Consider the following 16,083-nt stretch of genomic DNA (forward strand, 5'->3'; position numbering starts at 1 on the left):
ATAAAGAAGTTAAGAAGATATCTAGATCACTTCAAAGAATGCTGAAATTCCCTCAGCTGTCATCCAGCATTTCACAGCTGAAGAAGCAGAAGCCTTGTAAGGGTAAAAGACTTGCCAAAGTTCACATTCTAAGCTACCCAACATTGAGCTCTTTCCCTGGTAGTTACCTGAAGAAAAAATGGAATCTTCAATCTTTCCACTAAAACTAAATTCATTTTTTAAATGTTAAGCTTTAAATATGTAGAAAACATCCTGAGTCCCTCAAAAACCAAAAAAAGCCCCCCAAACTCCAAAACACTTATAGAGACTAAAAAGGATCTTTCAAGGGACATTAGACAGAATGCTACAAATGAGATGAAAACTGTGTCCTTTCAATTCTAGGGTATGAACAGCTTATCTGGGAAACCTATCTTTCCTTGGTAACTTATGCCACATCTCTGTTAAATCCACTCTCAGAAGCATTTCCCTAACCCTAAATAAGACAAACCAGCAAGTATTTCCTTTTAATTGTATTATATATTAGCAAAGCCAATCTAACTGTAAAAGGCTGTACTTTGAATATCATTATCGTTTTGCCCAAATTTCTAAGTTAAATAAATGTTTTGAAAATTTTATTTAAAAATTTACATTAATATACATGTATTAAATGTAAATAAATCAAAGCTCTACTGAGCGAGGGATATTTCAAAATTTCTTCTGAATTGATAAAAGCTTATAAAAGTTTAGTAAGCAATTTTTAAAAATAGGAATTGTAAGATTATTTGCAAAAATTCCCACTTTGGATTTCTTACCTTGTCTGACTCCTTTGTAAAACTATTAGGTGCTCATTTAAATGGCCAAATAAATTCAAACCAATCAGTCCAAGAGACCACTAGCACATGAAGTAGTGTGGGAAGAACTGGCAGACAAGGTAGAGAGCTGTGTCCTGTCATGCAGGTCTCCCTGACCCTGTAGCTGGGAGCTGGTACGTAGTGAGGTCAGAGGTGACAGGTAACTGTGACCTAGAGTCATATGAGAGCCGGACTCACGTCTGGGAACTGAAGGCCTCATTGTGGGTCACACACTGGGGAGCTTCTCAGGTGCACACTGTCAGCATCTTGGTCGTTTTCTCCCCTGAGCCCAAACTAAGATTTTTTTTCCTCAAAACTGCCTGGGAGGAGGGGAAGTAACACTTACTCAGGAGCTCCCACATGCAAAGTCCCAGCTGGGCACTTCACATTCACTTCCTGACACTGGCGGTCTCAGAAGGTCTTAGCAGGTTGCTGTGTGGATCTCAACTTCTATTTTCCAATGAGGAAGCCCGAGTCTGAGGTGACCACACTGTGGCTAAGATTATACACCCAGTGAGTGGTAAAATTAAGATTCAAATCCAACTCTAATGACTTCAAAAGCGAATTTTATCCTTTTCACGACAGGCAGAATGGTGAAGGAAGAGAAGGCAGGGTGCCACACGGAAGCAATGCTATCACTCACTAGCTCACCGTGCAGCCCTTTCTACTGAGCTGAGACCCCAGGAATCCTTCTCAGCACTGCGGTTCCAGGTTACAGTTCTGTCACCGCTGTACCTCACCAAGTACCAGCTCTCAGTGAGGTGTTCAAGGAGACCTACGTTATAGGACACGGCTTTCTGGCCTTATTTCCCACACTACCTCCTATAGGTGGTGCTAGGTAAGCCACACTACCTCCTACTGGCTATTCCCTGAAGCACTACCCCATGAGCTCTATTCAACACACACATACCACACACCCATTCCTCCAGTTATGTCTGTTCCTCCTTGGAAGAATGCCTTCCTGATCTATGCCTGCCTGTTACATTTTATTGATGCTTCAGTTTCCAACGTAAGTATCAGTTCTTCCATCAAGCCCTTCCTGATATGAAAATAATTCCCCTGGATTCTTCAAAGATGCCTGAATTTCTCTTTCGATAGTGGGTTCAGTCTACTTTGTCTCAATGTTTGTACGTTATTCCCTCCGACTAGATTATGAGCTCCCTGCTAAAGACTCTTCACTGTGTGGCTCTTCTATAATGGGGTTACTAATGAGGAAGTGTTAAGAATTCCTGCTGTTCACTTTCAACTTCCTGCAACAGTCAGGGACTGTGCAAAGGCAGACACAAAAACACCTGCTTAGTTTGGTGGGAGTATCAAGTTCTTCTAAAATCTGCTTGGTAATCCCCTTCCACTGATGGCTAATTAATCCACTTATTACTTATCACATACTTACTGTCAAGTATGATTCTTGCTGCTACAAATGCAGCAATAAATGTTACTAAACTCCCTTTTTTAAATTAAGCTTACATTCTAGTGCATTCTAGTAGTGGTGAACCTATGGCACACATGCCCAAAGCCAGCTGTTTGTTATCACTGAAAGCTCTAAAAGGTTCGCCATCACTGTTCTGGTGGAAGGCCTTACACCATAAAGAATCAGGTAAACAGTATGCAATCTGCCAAGAGCTGATAAAAGTGGGGGGATAGTTTTAGGAGAGGCATTATTAATTGATACAGTATCATCGCATGAGTGGAATTTCTCATTTTTCTGGCATAAATTAAGAGTGCAATTGCTATGTTGTATGGTAAGCTTGGTCTAGTTTTGTAATAAACTGTCACACTGACTCCCAGGGCATCTGTCCAGTTTACATTTGAACCAGCAACAAATGAGTACTCCAGTGTCTTAGCCCTCTCCCCAGCATTCGTGATCACTATTTTTATTTTAGTTATTCTGATAGATGTGTGGTGATATCTTGTTGCAGTTTTAATTTGCACCTCCCTAATGGCTTATAGTGAGTATCCTTTCATGTGCCTTTGCCTTCTGTTCACACATTTTGCCCATTTTTGAATTAGATTTTAACTGTTGAGTTTCAAAAGCTCTTTATACATTCTTGACATAAGTCATTTGTTGGCTGTGTTGATTACAAAGAGTCCACCAAAAATACGTATCCACAATTGAGCAGGTCACCATAATAAACATCTGGAAGCAAATGACACCACTTTGAGCACCTCATGTAATTATAGAGCCCAAAGGTAACTTGTTTTAATCTCATGTCTCAATAAATTTAGTGTTAAAATATAATATATAAAACATAATATACAAGCTTTTCTTTTCCTGCCACACACACTGTTTTGGCGGAGTCTGTACTTCCTTCCAGTCTGCAGCTTCTCTTCGTCCCCTCCTGGAGTCGAGCCCTTAATGAGCCCTCTGCTTTAGCACAGTGGCTTTTCGACCACACCTGCTAGAATACTGGAGGCCTTAGGAGGAAACTTAGGGGAGGAGCCGACACCTTTTCTCTCCTTCAACCAGTGCAGTACTGCTTTAAGTATTAAGATTTGGCTTGAGAAATGTTTGAAAACAGCTATTTTAAGTTAGCAATAAACAACAAAGTTTAGCCTAGGCCTTTATGCTTGTCTTCGAATACCTATTTCAAAATGACTTTCGGTACCCTGAACTGGTGCATGGCCACTGTGACAGGTGGTCACGTGGTTACCATAGAATCCAGGGTAAAGATGCTAGGATAGTAATAAGGTATGCTGTTACTGCCAGTTTCCAAATACTCACTTCCCAAAGAGGTAAGTATTCTAGGTATAACCTAAAGCAAAAGTTCCCTTCCATCCTCTGTAGGATGATATTCTAGGAGTGAGATGAAGTATAAACACATCATTTAGATTGCAAAATGAAAATGATATAATTAAGAGTTGAAACAGATTGGCACTTAACAGTGAGAGAGAGAATTATGTTAGGCAGGTTCACGTGGAGCATCTAAACTCACAAGGCAGAATACTGGAGATGAGGCCATAAATCTGATCTTTGCTGAGCTGTGTGACCCGTTAGCATCCTTGACATTAACCTGTAAGAACTGTGCGTCACTTTTTCATTCCATGCAGACCAGAGGAACGTGAAGATAATCTACAGCAACATGTTCCTTTGCTTCTTTAAATGCACATTTTGCCTCTTAGAGAATTAGCCTGTTGGCAATGAAAGGCAGAGTCCTCTTGAATATTAAAGTCATACTCTACAAATCACCATGTGAAGTTTCTACTATCAGTAAAAAATAAAGCACATTCAAAAGCTTTCCAGTCTCAAATTCAGACGGACAGTTCTCATTAGGAGGATGAGGGAATTCTTTACTAGTTTTACATTATTTCCATCTTGGTTCATATTTCTGATTTTAAAAAAAGTTTATAGGGGCCGGGGCACAGTGCAGTGGTAAGTGCCTGCCTAGCATGCACAACATGTGATGCACAGCACTGCAAAAACAACAGAACACAACAAAAACACATTATAAATGGAAAGCCAGTTTTTGACAACATTCAGAGGTCCATTTGACAAATAAATAGTTCAAACAGCGTCTGTGTCACGTTTCGATATTATTAGTAAACTTTTATAGTTATTCCTAGAAACACAGCCATCATTTGTAATCTTTTCCTGGGAACTGCACATATGTATAGTGATTATGAGCCCACAATAATGCTTAATAATGCTTATGAGGCTAATATATGTTGGAAACCAATTCTTATATTTGTACCTGGATAATGTGTTTGCAAATTGAAAATTGCCTGAATTTTGACTTGTGTGGTTGTGAGATGTTTTGCTGATGTGAGCTACATATCCAATACAGTCAGAAAAAAATGCAATTCAGTCTTTAAAAGGTAAATTTCCGGTTTCATAGAAAAGCTGTTCTCCATTACTGGAAGAGGATGACCTGGCAAGTGGTCACAATAACTCTTCTGGTGTTCTGACAGAGTGCATATCCATCAGTATCCAAGGAATATCGCAACAGTGACCTCCGTGTGTGGAAGCAGAATCCCTCGTGGACAGATCGCTGCTATACTTAGAGGGAAACAGGTGATTACTACTAATTCCACTCTCCCTCAAATTTTGTATCATTTGTGTTTCTACAAAGGCAGCCTCAGAGACCTTCATCACTACTTCCTGGTACCATTATTAGGGGTAACAAACAAAAAGGGAGAGAAGGGTGGAAGTGGTTGTGAATTTGGAGTTCGAATTGTCCCCCAAGTGGAAGAGGGTTTCCCTCATGAGGAACCCAGAGTCTCGGTTCTACTATAGTACCAGTGAATGACAGTGAGGTCACTTCATTCTTCTGATTTCAGTTTCCTCATCTCAGCGAGGCACTCAAAAAATATCTGAAGTTTTAAGGAATTGCACTATTCAGTGAGTTGGGAACTCCATGACTATGGGATTTTTCTGCTGGGCCAAAAATATTTTTAAAGTATTTATCATTAGTGAAAGTACATACATGCTGATCACTATTTTACTTTGAAAGTAGTTAATCTTCTTATTCATGGACTCCATATTTGCAGATGTACCTAGTTGTTAACATTTCTGTGCAACCCAAACATCAATACTCGAAATGCTTTTGTGATTGCTCACAACACACTTGGAGCAGTAGAAAGTTGAGCTGCTTGGTGTCTCCACCTGAGGTTGAACAAGGCCGCCTCAGCTCCCTGTTTCACCAGAGTGGAAACAGGTGCCCTCAGGTGGCCTAGTTAGGGTCACATTCTTGCATCTGTGTATTCTTTTTTTTTTTTTTTGGTACCGGAGATCAAACTTGGGACCTTGTGCTTGCAAGACAGGCACCAGAACCACTGAGCTAAATCCCTGGCCCTCATCCGTGTATTCTTGATAGTGACTTCACTATTTAAGACATCCCCTGGGTCTGGTACTGGAGGGCTGGGCCATGCTGCTAGGAGGCAGGAGGCTGTGGTGTGCCTTACGAAGATAATACCGTATTAGATGAGTGTCACTAAGCTATGAGCTACAGCGCCTCTGTCAAGAGTTCAAGGTTAAAGAACCAACAACGCATACATTTGAGATGTGTTTAAACAGAAACCCAGTGACCAAGGTGATGTACTCATAGGTTGATAAAAACGTTAGAAACAGAGGAACCCTGTGTTTCCCTAGAAGCAAGGGCTCAGTATTGTCTAATCTAGTGTCTGTAGACACTGTCTTTAGAACATAACTCCAGGGAACAGTGAGAACCGAACACATCCATAAAGCCTCTGTTTGAAAGTGTCACGTTGCACACTACTGCTGACAAGTATCTATCATGGGCCACACACTGGACCAGGCACTAGAAAAACAAAGATTAACATGACAAAAAGATCATTTTCAGAGTGTGGGGGCTTCCTGATACTTTACTGAAATGTTCATGTCAAGTGGAGAAAAAAGATAGAGCAACTGTAACAAATAGGGAAGATCATAAATCCCTGCTCTTATCCAAATCAAATTATCGTAAATACTTTGCCATAGCGCCACTCATCCAAAACATAGCTCAGTTTAAAAGTTCTAGGCAAAGTTCTAGCCAAAAGTATTTTGTTTATTTTTCAGAACTGATATTTATAGATGCAAACATTCATGCAACAAGCATTTCTTGCATCCCAATGATATATCAAGCACTGGAGATATAGCTGTCAACAAGATAGGTAAAGTCTTTGTCTTTCTGAACTTAGTCTAGTAACAAAGATAGAATATACATATTAGATGATTCATAAATGCTATTAAAGAAAAGCAGCAAAGTAAACGTTTAGGAAGGGTGAGCAGACAAGAGGGACGAGAAATGGCCTGGTTCCCAGCACAAATGCCTGAGAAGAAATCTGACCACTGTGAAGGAGTAAGCCAGGCAGATATTCGGGAAGGAACATCTAGGCAGAGTGAACAGGCCCTGAGGCAAAAATGTGGCTGGCCAGCAACTCCATGAAGGGGCAGCGGGAGCTGGGCATGATGGCGCACACCTGCCTTCCCAGCTCTCCAGAGGCTGAGGCAGGAGGATCGCTGCGAGCTCAAGGCCACCCTGGGCTACATAGACAGCTCAAGGCCAGCCTTGACTACACAGTGAAACTCTGTCTCAAAAAACCAACCAACTAACCAACCAATAAAAAACAAACAAAAAAAGAGAGAGCAGCAGGCCCGAGAGGACTGCTCAAGGGACAGAGAGGTGGGAACAATGTCATAGGAGTAACAGGGCCACATATATAACTCCTTGAAGAGCACTGGCGAAACTTGGGCTTTAATTCTGACTTGCAACTGGAAAGGACAACAGTATAGAGCCTAAAATTTCAGTGGAGAAGGGAGTGATAACCAGATATGCCAGATGTCAGAGTTTTTCTAATTTCTCAAATAATTATATTTATAGAGGAGGAGGAGGAGTCACTGATGAGGCAAATGTTTCAGACCAGAAGAACTAAAAGAACTGAGAGGGGAGATCTGGGAAGGAGCTGTTTAGGTGGGGAGCAAAGGAGCAAGCTGTCTCCAAACAGGCTTCCTCACTGGAGATGTCTACTACGCATCTACTAGAGGCCTAAGAGGCTTTGCACATCTGGGTAGGAAACTGGCCACGCACATCTGTAATTCAGAGTCAAAACCGGAGAAGCACACTGGGCGAGCATCACATGCAGATGAGCTCTAGGGCTACAGGATGGATATCAGTCACCCGAGTCTGCACCCAGGGCTCCACTTCTCAGTGACAGAGAAGTAACTGGGAGTTTCAGAAGCTGAGGACAGCAGAGGGTTCTGGGGACAAGAGTTATCAGAGGGGAAGCGGGGCGTGGCATCGAGGAAACAGCTGAAGATGGCACTTCCAGGAGAAAGTTCTCCATAAAACTCAGCCTGGATTCCTCCAAAGGTTCATGACGGGGAAAAAAAAAATAAAATGATTATTCTCAACTAAAAGAGACTAAAGGAACATTACAACTAAAGGCAATAAATAAACCTTGGGTGGGTCTGAGTTCAAATAAATGAATCAGGAGAACCTCTTGGTACAATTAGGGAATTTTAAAAGGCACTGGCTAAGCACCTATGTAATTACTGTTTATTTTTTGAGGTGTGGCAATGGTATTTTGGTTACACAGGAAAATACCTCAATTCTTTGGAGATATATGTTTTGAATTTGGGCTAAGAGCATGACAATCAAATCTGTAACATTTTCAAAGGCTGAGTGGGAAAACATGGTAGAATGTTACCAACCCTGTCAACTAGCTGGACAGGAAGAGGAAGTTCACCATATTATTCTTTGAGCTTTTTTTGAAAGTTTAAAAACTTTCATAACAAAAAAAGGGAAAGAGAAATAACCCAACGGAAAAATGAACAAAACACACACAAAAACATTTCAGAGAAGATTATAAACACTGAGAAACTAATGAAAAAATACTCATTACATATTTGTAGTCAGGAAAATACACATAAAACCACAGTGAGCTGGCATGTGTGTATATACCTCAGAAAAAAAATTCCTCCATGCATCAAGAAAAAGGTACAACAATGTTACATTATTTGTAATGGCAAAAAAAAAAAAAGCGAAGAGTGCTGACCATATGAGTATTCAGTGAGTGTTCATAATCGTTACTATGACTTTTCTTTAAAATATGCACATACACATATATGCATACACCTTTGTATGTTTGATATATCTTACAATAAAAAGTTAAACAAAAACGTGATCAGTTGCAGCAAACGCTGCTGATGGACTAAAAACCGACATGTGGATCTGGTAGTGAAGAGTCTTGGCAGATAAAGTCAAATTGAATTACCTACCAGCAGAACTCTTCTAGATTAAAAACAACCTTTTTGCATTTTATATTGTTTTAGAAAAAGGATATAGAAAAGCAAATCTATTAATTTGAAACAGTGAAACGTAAGCTTTCATACCCAGATAATTCTACATAACTCTCTGGGAAAAGAAATTTTAAAAAAGAAGGCAGGAGTACGAGTGATTTCCCTTATTTTTAAAAACTTTCTACTCTACTCAAAGACAAGGCATCACGCAAAAAGACGTGCATGAGGAACTCACAGTGCAAACTGGGGTACTCAGGACAGTGAAGAGGGGCCCTGCTAGTTTTGTTTGGCAGTGGCATAAAATGGGCAGTCCCAGGAAACTGGTCTGGGTGGTTTTCCCATGAACAAGCCAAGTGCAGTTTTAGAGCCCTCCTATGTGCTCAGAAGGACTGGAATGGGAGTCTTCAGGAGAGGCCCTCACACACAGCCCAGGCAGCCCCAGCAGGGTTATACTTGGGCCGAGAACACCCACGCGACACGGCGTGGTAAGGGCAGGGCCTACGCAACACTCACTGCGGCGTGAGCACAGGGTACTCACTGATTTGATGGTACACAGGTTTGTGCAGCCCTTGAAGCTTTACTGATGCCACAGCTGCCAGCTTGCCAGGGGGCTGCATCCTCCCGTCTAAGAGATACCACATTCGGGCAAAGGTGGCCCATTGCTTGAGCAAAAAGAAAACAGGAAGACAACACTAATTAAAGTGGAAGGAATTAAATTATTGCTATTGATGTATTTATAGGTAACATCAACAATTACTTTCAAAATAACTATGTAATATATAAAACCACCATTAAGTCAATGACTTTGCTATACACTGATAATGAATTAGCTGAGAAAGAAACAAAAAAATTCTATCCACAGTAGCTTAGAAAAAAAAATAAAAGAGCTCCACAGTGAAAAGTTCAGGACACTGAAGAAGACACTAGAACACAGAAAAGATTGTTCTACGAATAACCCCACGTTCGTGGATTGGCAGAATTAATCTTATTAAAATGGCCATGCTACCAAAAGCAACCTACAGATTGAACACACTCACCATCAAAATACCAACATTCTTCACAGAATGAGAAAAAACACTCATGAAATTTATGTGGAAACACAAAAACCCAGAATATCCCCAAACAACTCTCAGTTAAACCACAGGCTGGAGGCCTCACAATACCTGATTTGAAACTGTACTACAAGCCACAGTAGCAAAAACACCATGGGACTGGCACAAAAACAGACATACAGACCAAAAACAGAATAGAGGCCACACAGACAAATCCATACAACTCCAGCCATCTGATTCTGGACAAAGGAACCAGAAATACATACTGGAGAAGACAACCACTTCAACAAATGGTGCTGGGAAAACAGGTATCCATGCCAGAACACTGAAAGTAGATCCTTATCTCTTACCCGCTACCAAAATCAATTAAAAATGGACCACAGTATAAGATCTGAAACTGAACTGTTAAAAGAAAACATAGAGGAAACACTTGAAACCATAGGCACAGGCAAAGACTTCCTGAATAGGACTCCGATAGTCTAAGAAATAATAGCAAGAATCAATAAAGAGGAATTAAAAAGTTTCTCATAGTAAGGAAAACAACAGAAGGAGAAAACCTACAGAATGGAAGAAAATTTGTCAGCTACTATTCTGACAGAAGATTAATATCTAGTATAAAACTACTCAAAAAACATCAAAAAGTCATATAGCCCAATCAATAAATGGGCAAATGAACTGAACAGACACTTCTAAAAAGTACAACTGGCCACCTAATATATACAAAAAGGTTCAACATCTTTAGTCATTACAGAAATGCAAATCAAAACTACACTGAGATTCCATCTCACCCAGTCAGAATGACAATCATCAAAAATACAAAATAACAATAAATGCTGGCAAGGATGTAGGGGTGAGGTAGGGGAAGAGCCCTTCTACGCTGATGGTGGGAATGTAAACTGGGGGACCCTGTATGGAAAGCAGAATGGAGGTTCCCCGAAAATCTAAAATCAGAGCTACCATTTGATCCAGCTATTCTCCTCCTTGGAACATACTTAAGGAACTGAAGTCGGCAGACTACAGAGATGCCTGCACACCTATGTTTACTGTGGCACGATTCCCGACAGCCAAGATATGGAACCAGCCTGAGTGTCCATCAACAGATGAGTGGAGAAAGACTGGGGTGTACAGACACAATATAGCATCATGCAGCTGTAAAGAAGAGCAAAGTTTTGTCATCTACAGGAAAATGCACGGAACTGGAGATCACTTTGAGCAAAATAAGCCAGACTCAGAAAGACAAATATTGCATGTTGTCCCTAATATATGGAATCTAAAAAAGAAGACATGAAAGTAGAAGGGAGACTATTATTAGACAACAGGAAGGGAATAAGGGGGAAGATGAGGGTGTATAAGGGGGATGCATATGATCAAAATATACACATTGAAACTCGATATTTTATAAAGTTAATAGGCACTAATAAAAGGAAAACATGATCCATACTAGACCACAAGATAGGAGGAAGAGAATGGGGGGCAACAATGAGAGGGTGGAAATGACTGAAGTATGTTACATACGTGTACAAATACGCCAAAATGTAACCTGTTATTCTCTGCAACAAATATGCACTAACACTTTTCTCAATGAAAAAAGAAAAAGAAAAAAAGATTATCACTAAAAGTGTTTGCTTTTATTTCTATTTCTAGAAAAAGGAAATCTCTTCTCATTATTCTCAGTATTTTCAGTAGGCACATTACACAGAAAGTTCAATGTCGAACTGGAAACTGAAGACCATTCAGGAATTCAATTTCAGAGTTAAAAAGAACAATGTAGCTGGGAAAGTATGGCAGACGGTGAGCGATTTTAAGTTTTAAAGACCTGTCTCAGACATCTAGGTTGCCTCAGAGAGAGACCACTGTTTCCGCACAATTCATCAGTGTCTTTAAAGTCTAAGAAAATTTCAGATATGAAAAGTTAGACAACGCTATAAAACTAGACTTGTAGTCTGTTTTTGCAGAAGTGGGAGTGAACTCAGAACCTTCTCAATGAGCTACATCCTTAGTCCACTGTAAAATTTATTTTGAGGCAGCCTCTTGGGCTGGTTCGAATTTACGATCCTCCGGCCTCAGCTTCCCAGAACGCTGGGATTACAGGCATGCACCACAGCCCTGAGTTTAGGTTTTATTTCCAATTTAATTACCATAAACTTCAAACTAGCCTATACAGAAGCAGGAAATCAGTTTCCTCCCATCCATTGCAGACTAATACTTCGATATTTTTATTCCTTTTTTTTTTTTTTTGGTACCAGGAATCGAACTCGGGACCTTGCGCTTGCAAGGCAAGCGCCGGAACCACTGAGCTAAATCCCTGGCCACTTCGATATTTTTATAGAAAAAGAACTTTGATTAAAAAAAAAGTACAAATGCTGTCACAATGTCAAACTGCTATAAACACTTTAAAATGTTTATTTTCACTTTCTGTATCTGCCTCGTCACAGATGGGTAACAAACACTACAAGGAAGGAAGCACCCTTGAAGCAGCCCCGGGCTGTCACCTCGCGACCTACTCAAGACTCAGCCCCTTCGCTCGCGACACCCGAGCCCCAGCAGCGCTCTTCTGCCGCCCGAGCCCCAACCCTGACAGCAGCCCTGAGCCTTCTGCTGTCTGCCCCTCCGACCCGGCTCTCCGGCGCTCCCGACGCGACGCTCCTAACTACCTCTGACTTTCTCTCCTACTTCTTACTGGAAAAAAAGACCTGAAAAGCGCTGAGGGAAAAGAGAGGGGCCGGGGACAAAACACAAAGGCGGCCAGACCCACGAGCCTCCTGTCTGTGCCTCCCCAAGGGCCCTCTCGGCTGCGGGTTCCGGCTTCTCCCTCCTGATGCAGCTTCGTTACTAACTCCGCCGGACCACTGCTGTCTTTCTGCCCGTCCGAGGACCAGCGTCAAGCCACAGGAGGCCGGGCTCACCTGGGAAGCCCTGGAGAAGCTCGACATACTTCCCCGTCGGCAGGCCCTTCATGTCCCGGAAGCCAAGTCGAGCCTTCAACGAGACTAGCTAGGCGGGAAACACACAGAGCCAAGAACCGTAGTTCCTAGTCCGTGCAGCTGTCGCCTGCTTCTTCTCCTTTCCTGGGTTCCTTCCAGTCTTCCTATGGCAACGGTTTTATCCTGAAAGGAGGAAATAATGGCATTACTGAGAGAGTCATGTCTGAGAATAATTCCCTAAAGTTCCTGGAAACCCACATAAGACAGATGGTGGACACAATTTCCAGCAGAACTAAGCGGAAGGAAACCGGAAGTGCGTCGGTAGCGCGGCCGTTTCGAGTCTAAAAGTAGTTTTGAGCTCGGAGATGGATCGGTACTTGCTGCTGGTGACCTGGGGTGAAAGAAAGTTTCCATCGACGGCCAGTGAGGAGGTAGACCCCGGGCCAGAGGTGTCGTCTGTTGACGGTACTGAGAAACAGCCTGGTGAGCGCGGGGTTTAGAAAAGGCGGGAACGGGTGGCGGCAGGGTCACTTATGTGGAAATGTCCCCAGAAGCTGTGACTGTCCGGGATAGATCTAACGAGAGCTGAAAATACACCAGCTTCACGAGAAAGTCGGCACAAACCTGTGGATGCAGGATCCACACCCCAAAATTCAGGGCACAGTAAAAATGTAACTGATTGAATTCCCCACGCCTTAGTCGTGCAGTTTTGTGTTCAGGAAGAGTATGCATTCGTAAATGTTTATGCCTCCTGTTCCACCTGCAGGTGGTACAGAAAGGAGCAAGATAGATAAGGCTCTTGCTGACCTGGAGCTCATATTCTAATGGGAGGTGACATCTCACGTGTAATCTAAGTTTAAAAAGCAATTGATCAATTTATAGAATTTTAACAGATTGTGTTGCTTTTCAGTGCTCCTGCTGAGACTGTATTGCATTTTACTTGTTTTAATCAAGCAGATCTTTTGAGGAGGAAATACATGTGATTGTGTAAAAGTTGTCATGACAGTTTCTCTGTTCAGTTGAGGGAATTTTTGATTTGTGCTAACTGGCATGCACGAACCAAGAGCTTTTCCTATATTCCCTGCTTGCTTTCAGTTTACTATATCAACCTTTGAATAGCTCTTGATCAGCGTATATGTAGTTATTTTCTCTATGCCATACCGGTCTCGAGAGTCTGATGGTGAAATTGGAATAGGCCTAGATTATGTAACGTTGGGGCCCACTGAGTTAGACTGTATTTACTTTTCAGACTTCACAGCAGCAAATGTTTATCGCCTCCTAAAAAGAAGCATTAGTACTTCAATCAACCCAGACGATAGTACTTTCCCTGGTAAGTATAGCATAACCCCTCATTTCTCTGTCACAGAATTTGTATTGGGAATTAGTTTAATTAAGATGATTATTTAGAAGCACAAGAAATACTGTTGATTTTGCAAAAGAAACTGGAATACAGAGGTAACTTAAGAGTCTACAAAACTGGAAAAGACATTACTTTCTCTTCTTGATGAATCATAAATGTCATAAAGTTGTTAGGAAAATGATTCTACTTTCCCAACTTGAATTTTACTCCCTTTAGGAAACGTTCTTATCCATCTTTAGATATATATATATACACACACACACAGTATGAGGTAATGTGGCCTTATAAGATAGATTTTGCCCTGATTAAAAAAACTACATTATTAATGCTCCCAAGTGACTTCTTTACCATTTCTTCTTCTGTCTTTACTTCAGAATACAGGGTCTGGCTAGAGATGGATGGTAGTCATTGAGCTATAGATGTCAGTTGAAGCCATGAGAAAGAAGAGATTGCTTATCAATACTGGGAAGAACAGAAAATCTAAAACAGAATCTCAGTATTTAAATGAACTGAAACCAGTTTTTAAAAGACCAAGAAGGAGCAGCCAGAGAAGTAGCCACATAAATCACATATTTTAAGGAAAAAGCAGTCAAATGGGTCATCTTTGATTCTTTTGTTTTACTCTTCTGCTGAGAGGTCAAGTGACAACAAAACTAAAAATGATTAGACTTAGTAAAGTCAGTTATTGGTGACTATGGTGAGTGTAATTTCAATGGCATTTTGGAGATCAAACAAAGCAAAAACAAAAAACCATACTGAAATGTATTTGGAGGAGAGTGGGAAAGTTGACCGGCTAATGCAGACAGTCAAGTAGAGATGGAAAATTTCTCCATTAAGATAAAGTTATAGTAGTTACTGAAAAAGCGAAGTAAATTTAAAAGGACTTCATTTGAAAAAGAATACTAATTTGAGAAATAATTGCATCTAAACGCTAATGAGAGGAACAGATTGAAATAAGCGGGCCAGGGTCTCAGAGACGATTGAGGGATAACTGCAATTGGAGGTCAGTGCCTCTTACGTGTTAAGGGGAGGAGTGAGGAGAGACTTAATGGTGTGCAGTTGGAGTTGTATGTTTCCTGAAAGGCGTGATTACTAATGGCTTCCGATTTTCCTAAGGAAACAGGAGGTAAAGTCTTCGTCTGGGACTATTGGAACCTGGTGGTGATAGGCACTTAGCATCTTACGCAGCCTCCATGAGTTAAACCACATTTCACTACCCCTTTCTCCTTTGAGTCTGGTTTCTGTAACCAGCTCTGAATTCTTCATGGTTCCTCTGATAGGTACCCTTGGGGGCCTTTAATGTCATGTCTGCCTTGCATTTTCCAGGAAGAGCATCTCTAGCAAGGCTGAACCAAGCCAGCATGGTCTTCAGGGACAGAGTTGTTTTCCCCTGATAGCTTTCATGGCTCTTGATAGAGTAGGTGTATTTTCCAACATCTTTATAGTAGATTGGAATGTGTTTTAAATGATGATTCAAATAATATGGATTTTGTGCTACAATGAACTAATGCACAGTGTTTTGTAAATTTGCTCTTGAAACAGATTGTTCTGTTTGCATTTTTAGCAGTTACTTTAGATTGATTGATCTTGGAGAACCATAGAATATGTTTACAAATGACGTAACTTTCAAGTATGTGTATTGTGCCATCAGTTTATGTGTTGTAATAAGTGTGATTTTGTTTCCAAGCCTGTTCAGTGGGTGGCATTCCTGATTCCAAGAAGTGGTTTTTTGCAGTGCAGGCCATATGTGGCTTTTACCAGGTAACTGCTATTAGCCTGTGCCTTTGCTTCAATAACGAATTCCACGCATCCACTGTTCTAATGCAGTCTTTCCCTTTATTAGTTCTGTAGCTCTGATTGGCAAGAGATACATTTTGATGCAGAAAAAGATAAGATTGAAGATGTTCTTCAAGCAAATATTGAAGAATGTTTGAGTGCCCTTGAGTGCTTGGAAGAAGAGGACAGCAACAGCAGGGAGTCCCTGTCCTTGGCCGAGTATGCACGTGTTCCTTTTACACCATTTTCAGATATTTAACTTTAAAGAGTTCAGTTAAGCCAGGAAAGTGAAGTTCACATATTTTAGCAACTATACCAAGGAAATTTTATTAACTGAAAAGTTTTTAACTCTTCATTTTGGAAGAAATTAGGCAATTTGGGTCTTTCATTTGAATAGAGTTCTTTA

General features: G+C 41.0%; 2 protein-coding genes across 4 annotated transcripts in view; one reads left to right on the forward strand and one right to left on the reverse strand.

The window, feature by feature from the left end:
• Mrpl13 (mitochondrial ribosomal protein L13) overlaps positions 1-12,719 on the reverse strand; it is a 32,315-nt gene extending 19,596 nt beyond the window's left edge. The window contains exons 1-2 of the mRNA XM_004850223.4: positions 12,524-12,719; positions 9,104-9,227 (exon numbers count right to left, since the gene is read on the reverse strand). Coding sequence (XP_004850280.1) covers positions 9,104-9,227; positions 12,524-12,550 — 151 coding nt within the window. The 5' untranslated portion in view covers positions 12,551-12,719. The remainder of the gene's footprint in view (positions 1-9,103; positions 9,228-12,523) is intronic.
• A 36-nt stretch (positions 12,720-12,755) lies between these two features.
• Mtbp (MDM2 binding protein) overlaps positions 12,756-16,083 on the forward strand; it is a 70,929-nt gene continuing 67,601 nt past the window's right edge. For all 3 annotated transcript variants that reach the window (XM_087190734.1, XM_021262738.2, XM_004850224.3), the window contains exons 1-4: positions 12,756-13,024; positions 13,791-13,871; positions 15,589-15,662; positions 15,745-15,896. In XM_087190734.1, the coding sequence (XP_087046860.1) occupies positions 12,907-13,024; positions 13,791-13,871; positions 15,589-15,662; positions 15,745-15,896 (425 nt within the window). In that variant the 5' untranslated portion in view covers positions 12,756-12,906. The remainder of the gene's footprint in view (positions 13,025-13,790; positions 13,872-15,588; positions 15,663-15,744; positions 15,897-16,083) is intronic.

Source organism: Heterocephalus glaber, unplaced genomic scaffold, assembly GCF_053883595.1.
Source record: "Heterocephalus glaber isolate CG9 unplaced genomic scaffold, H.glaber_assembly_v1.0 deba00001555, whole genome shotgun sequence".
Classification (NCBI taxonomy): domain Eukaryota; kingdom Metazoa; phylum Chordata; class Mammalia; order Rodentia; family Bathyergidae; genus Heterocephalus; species Heterocephalus glaber.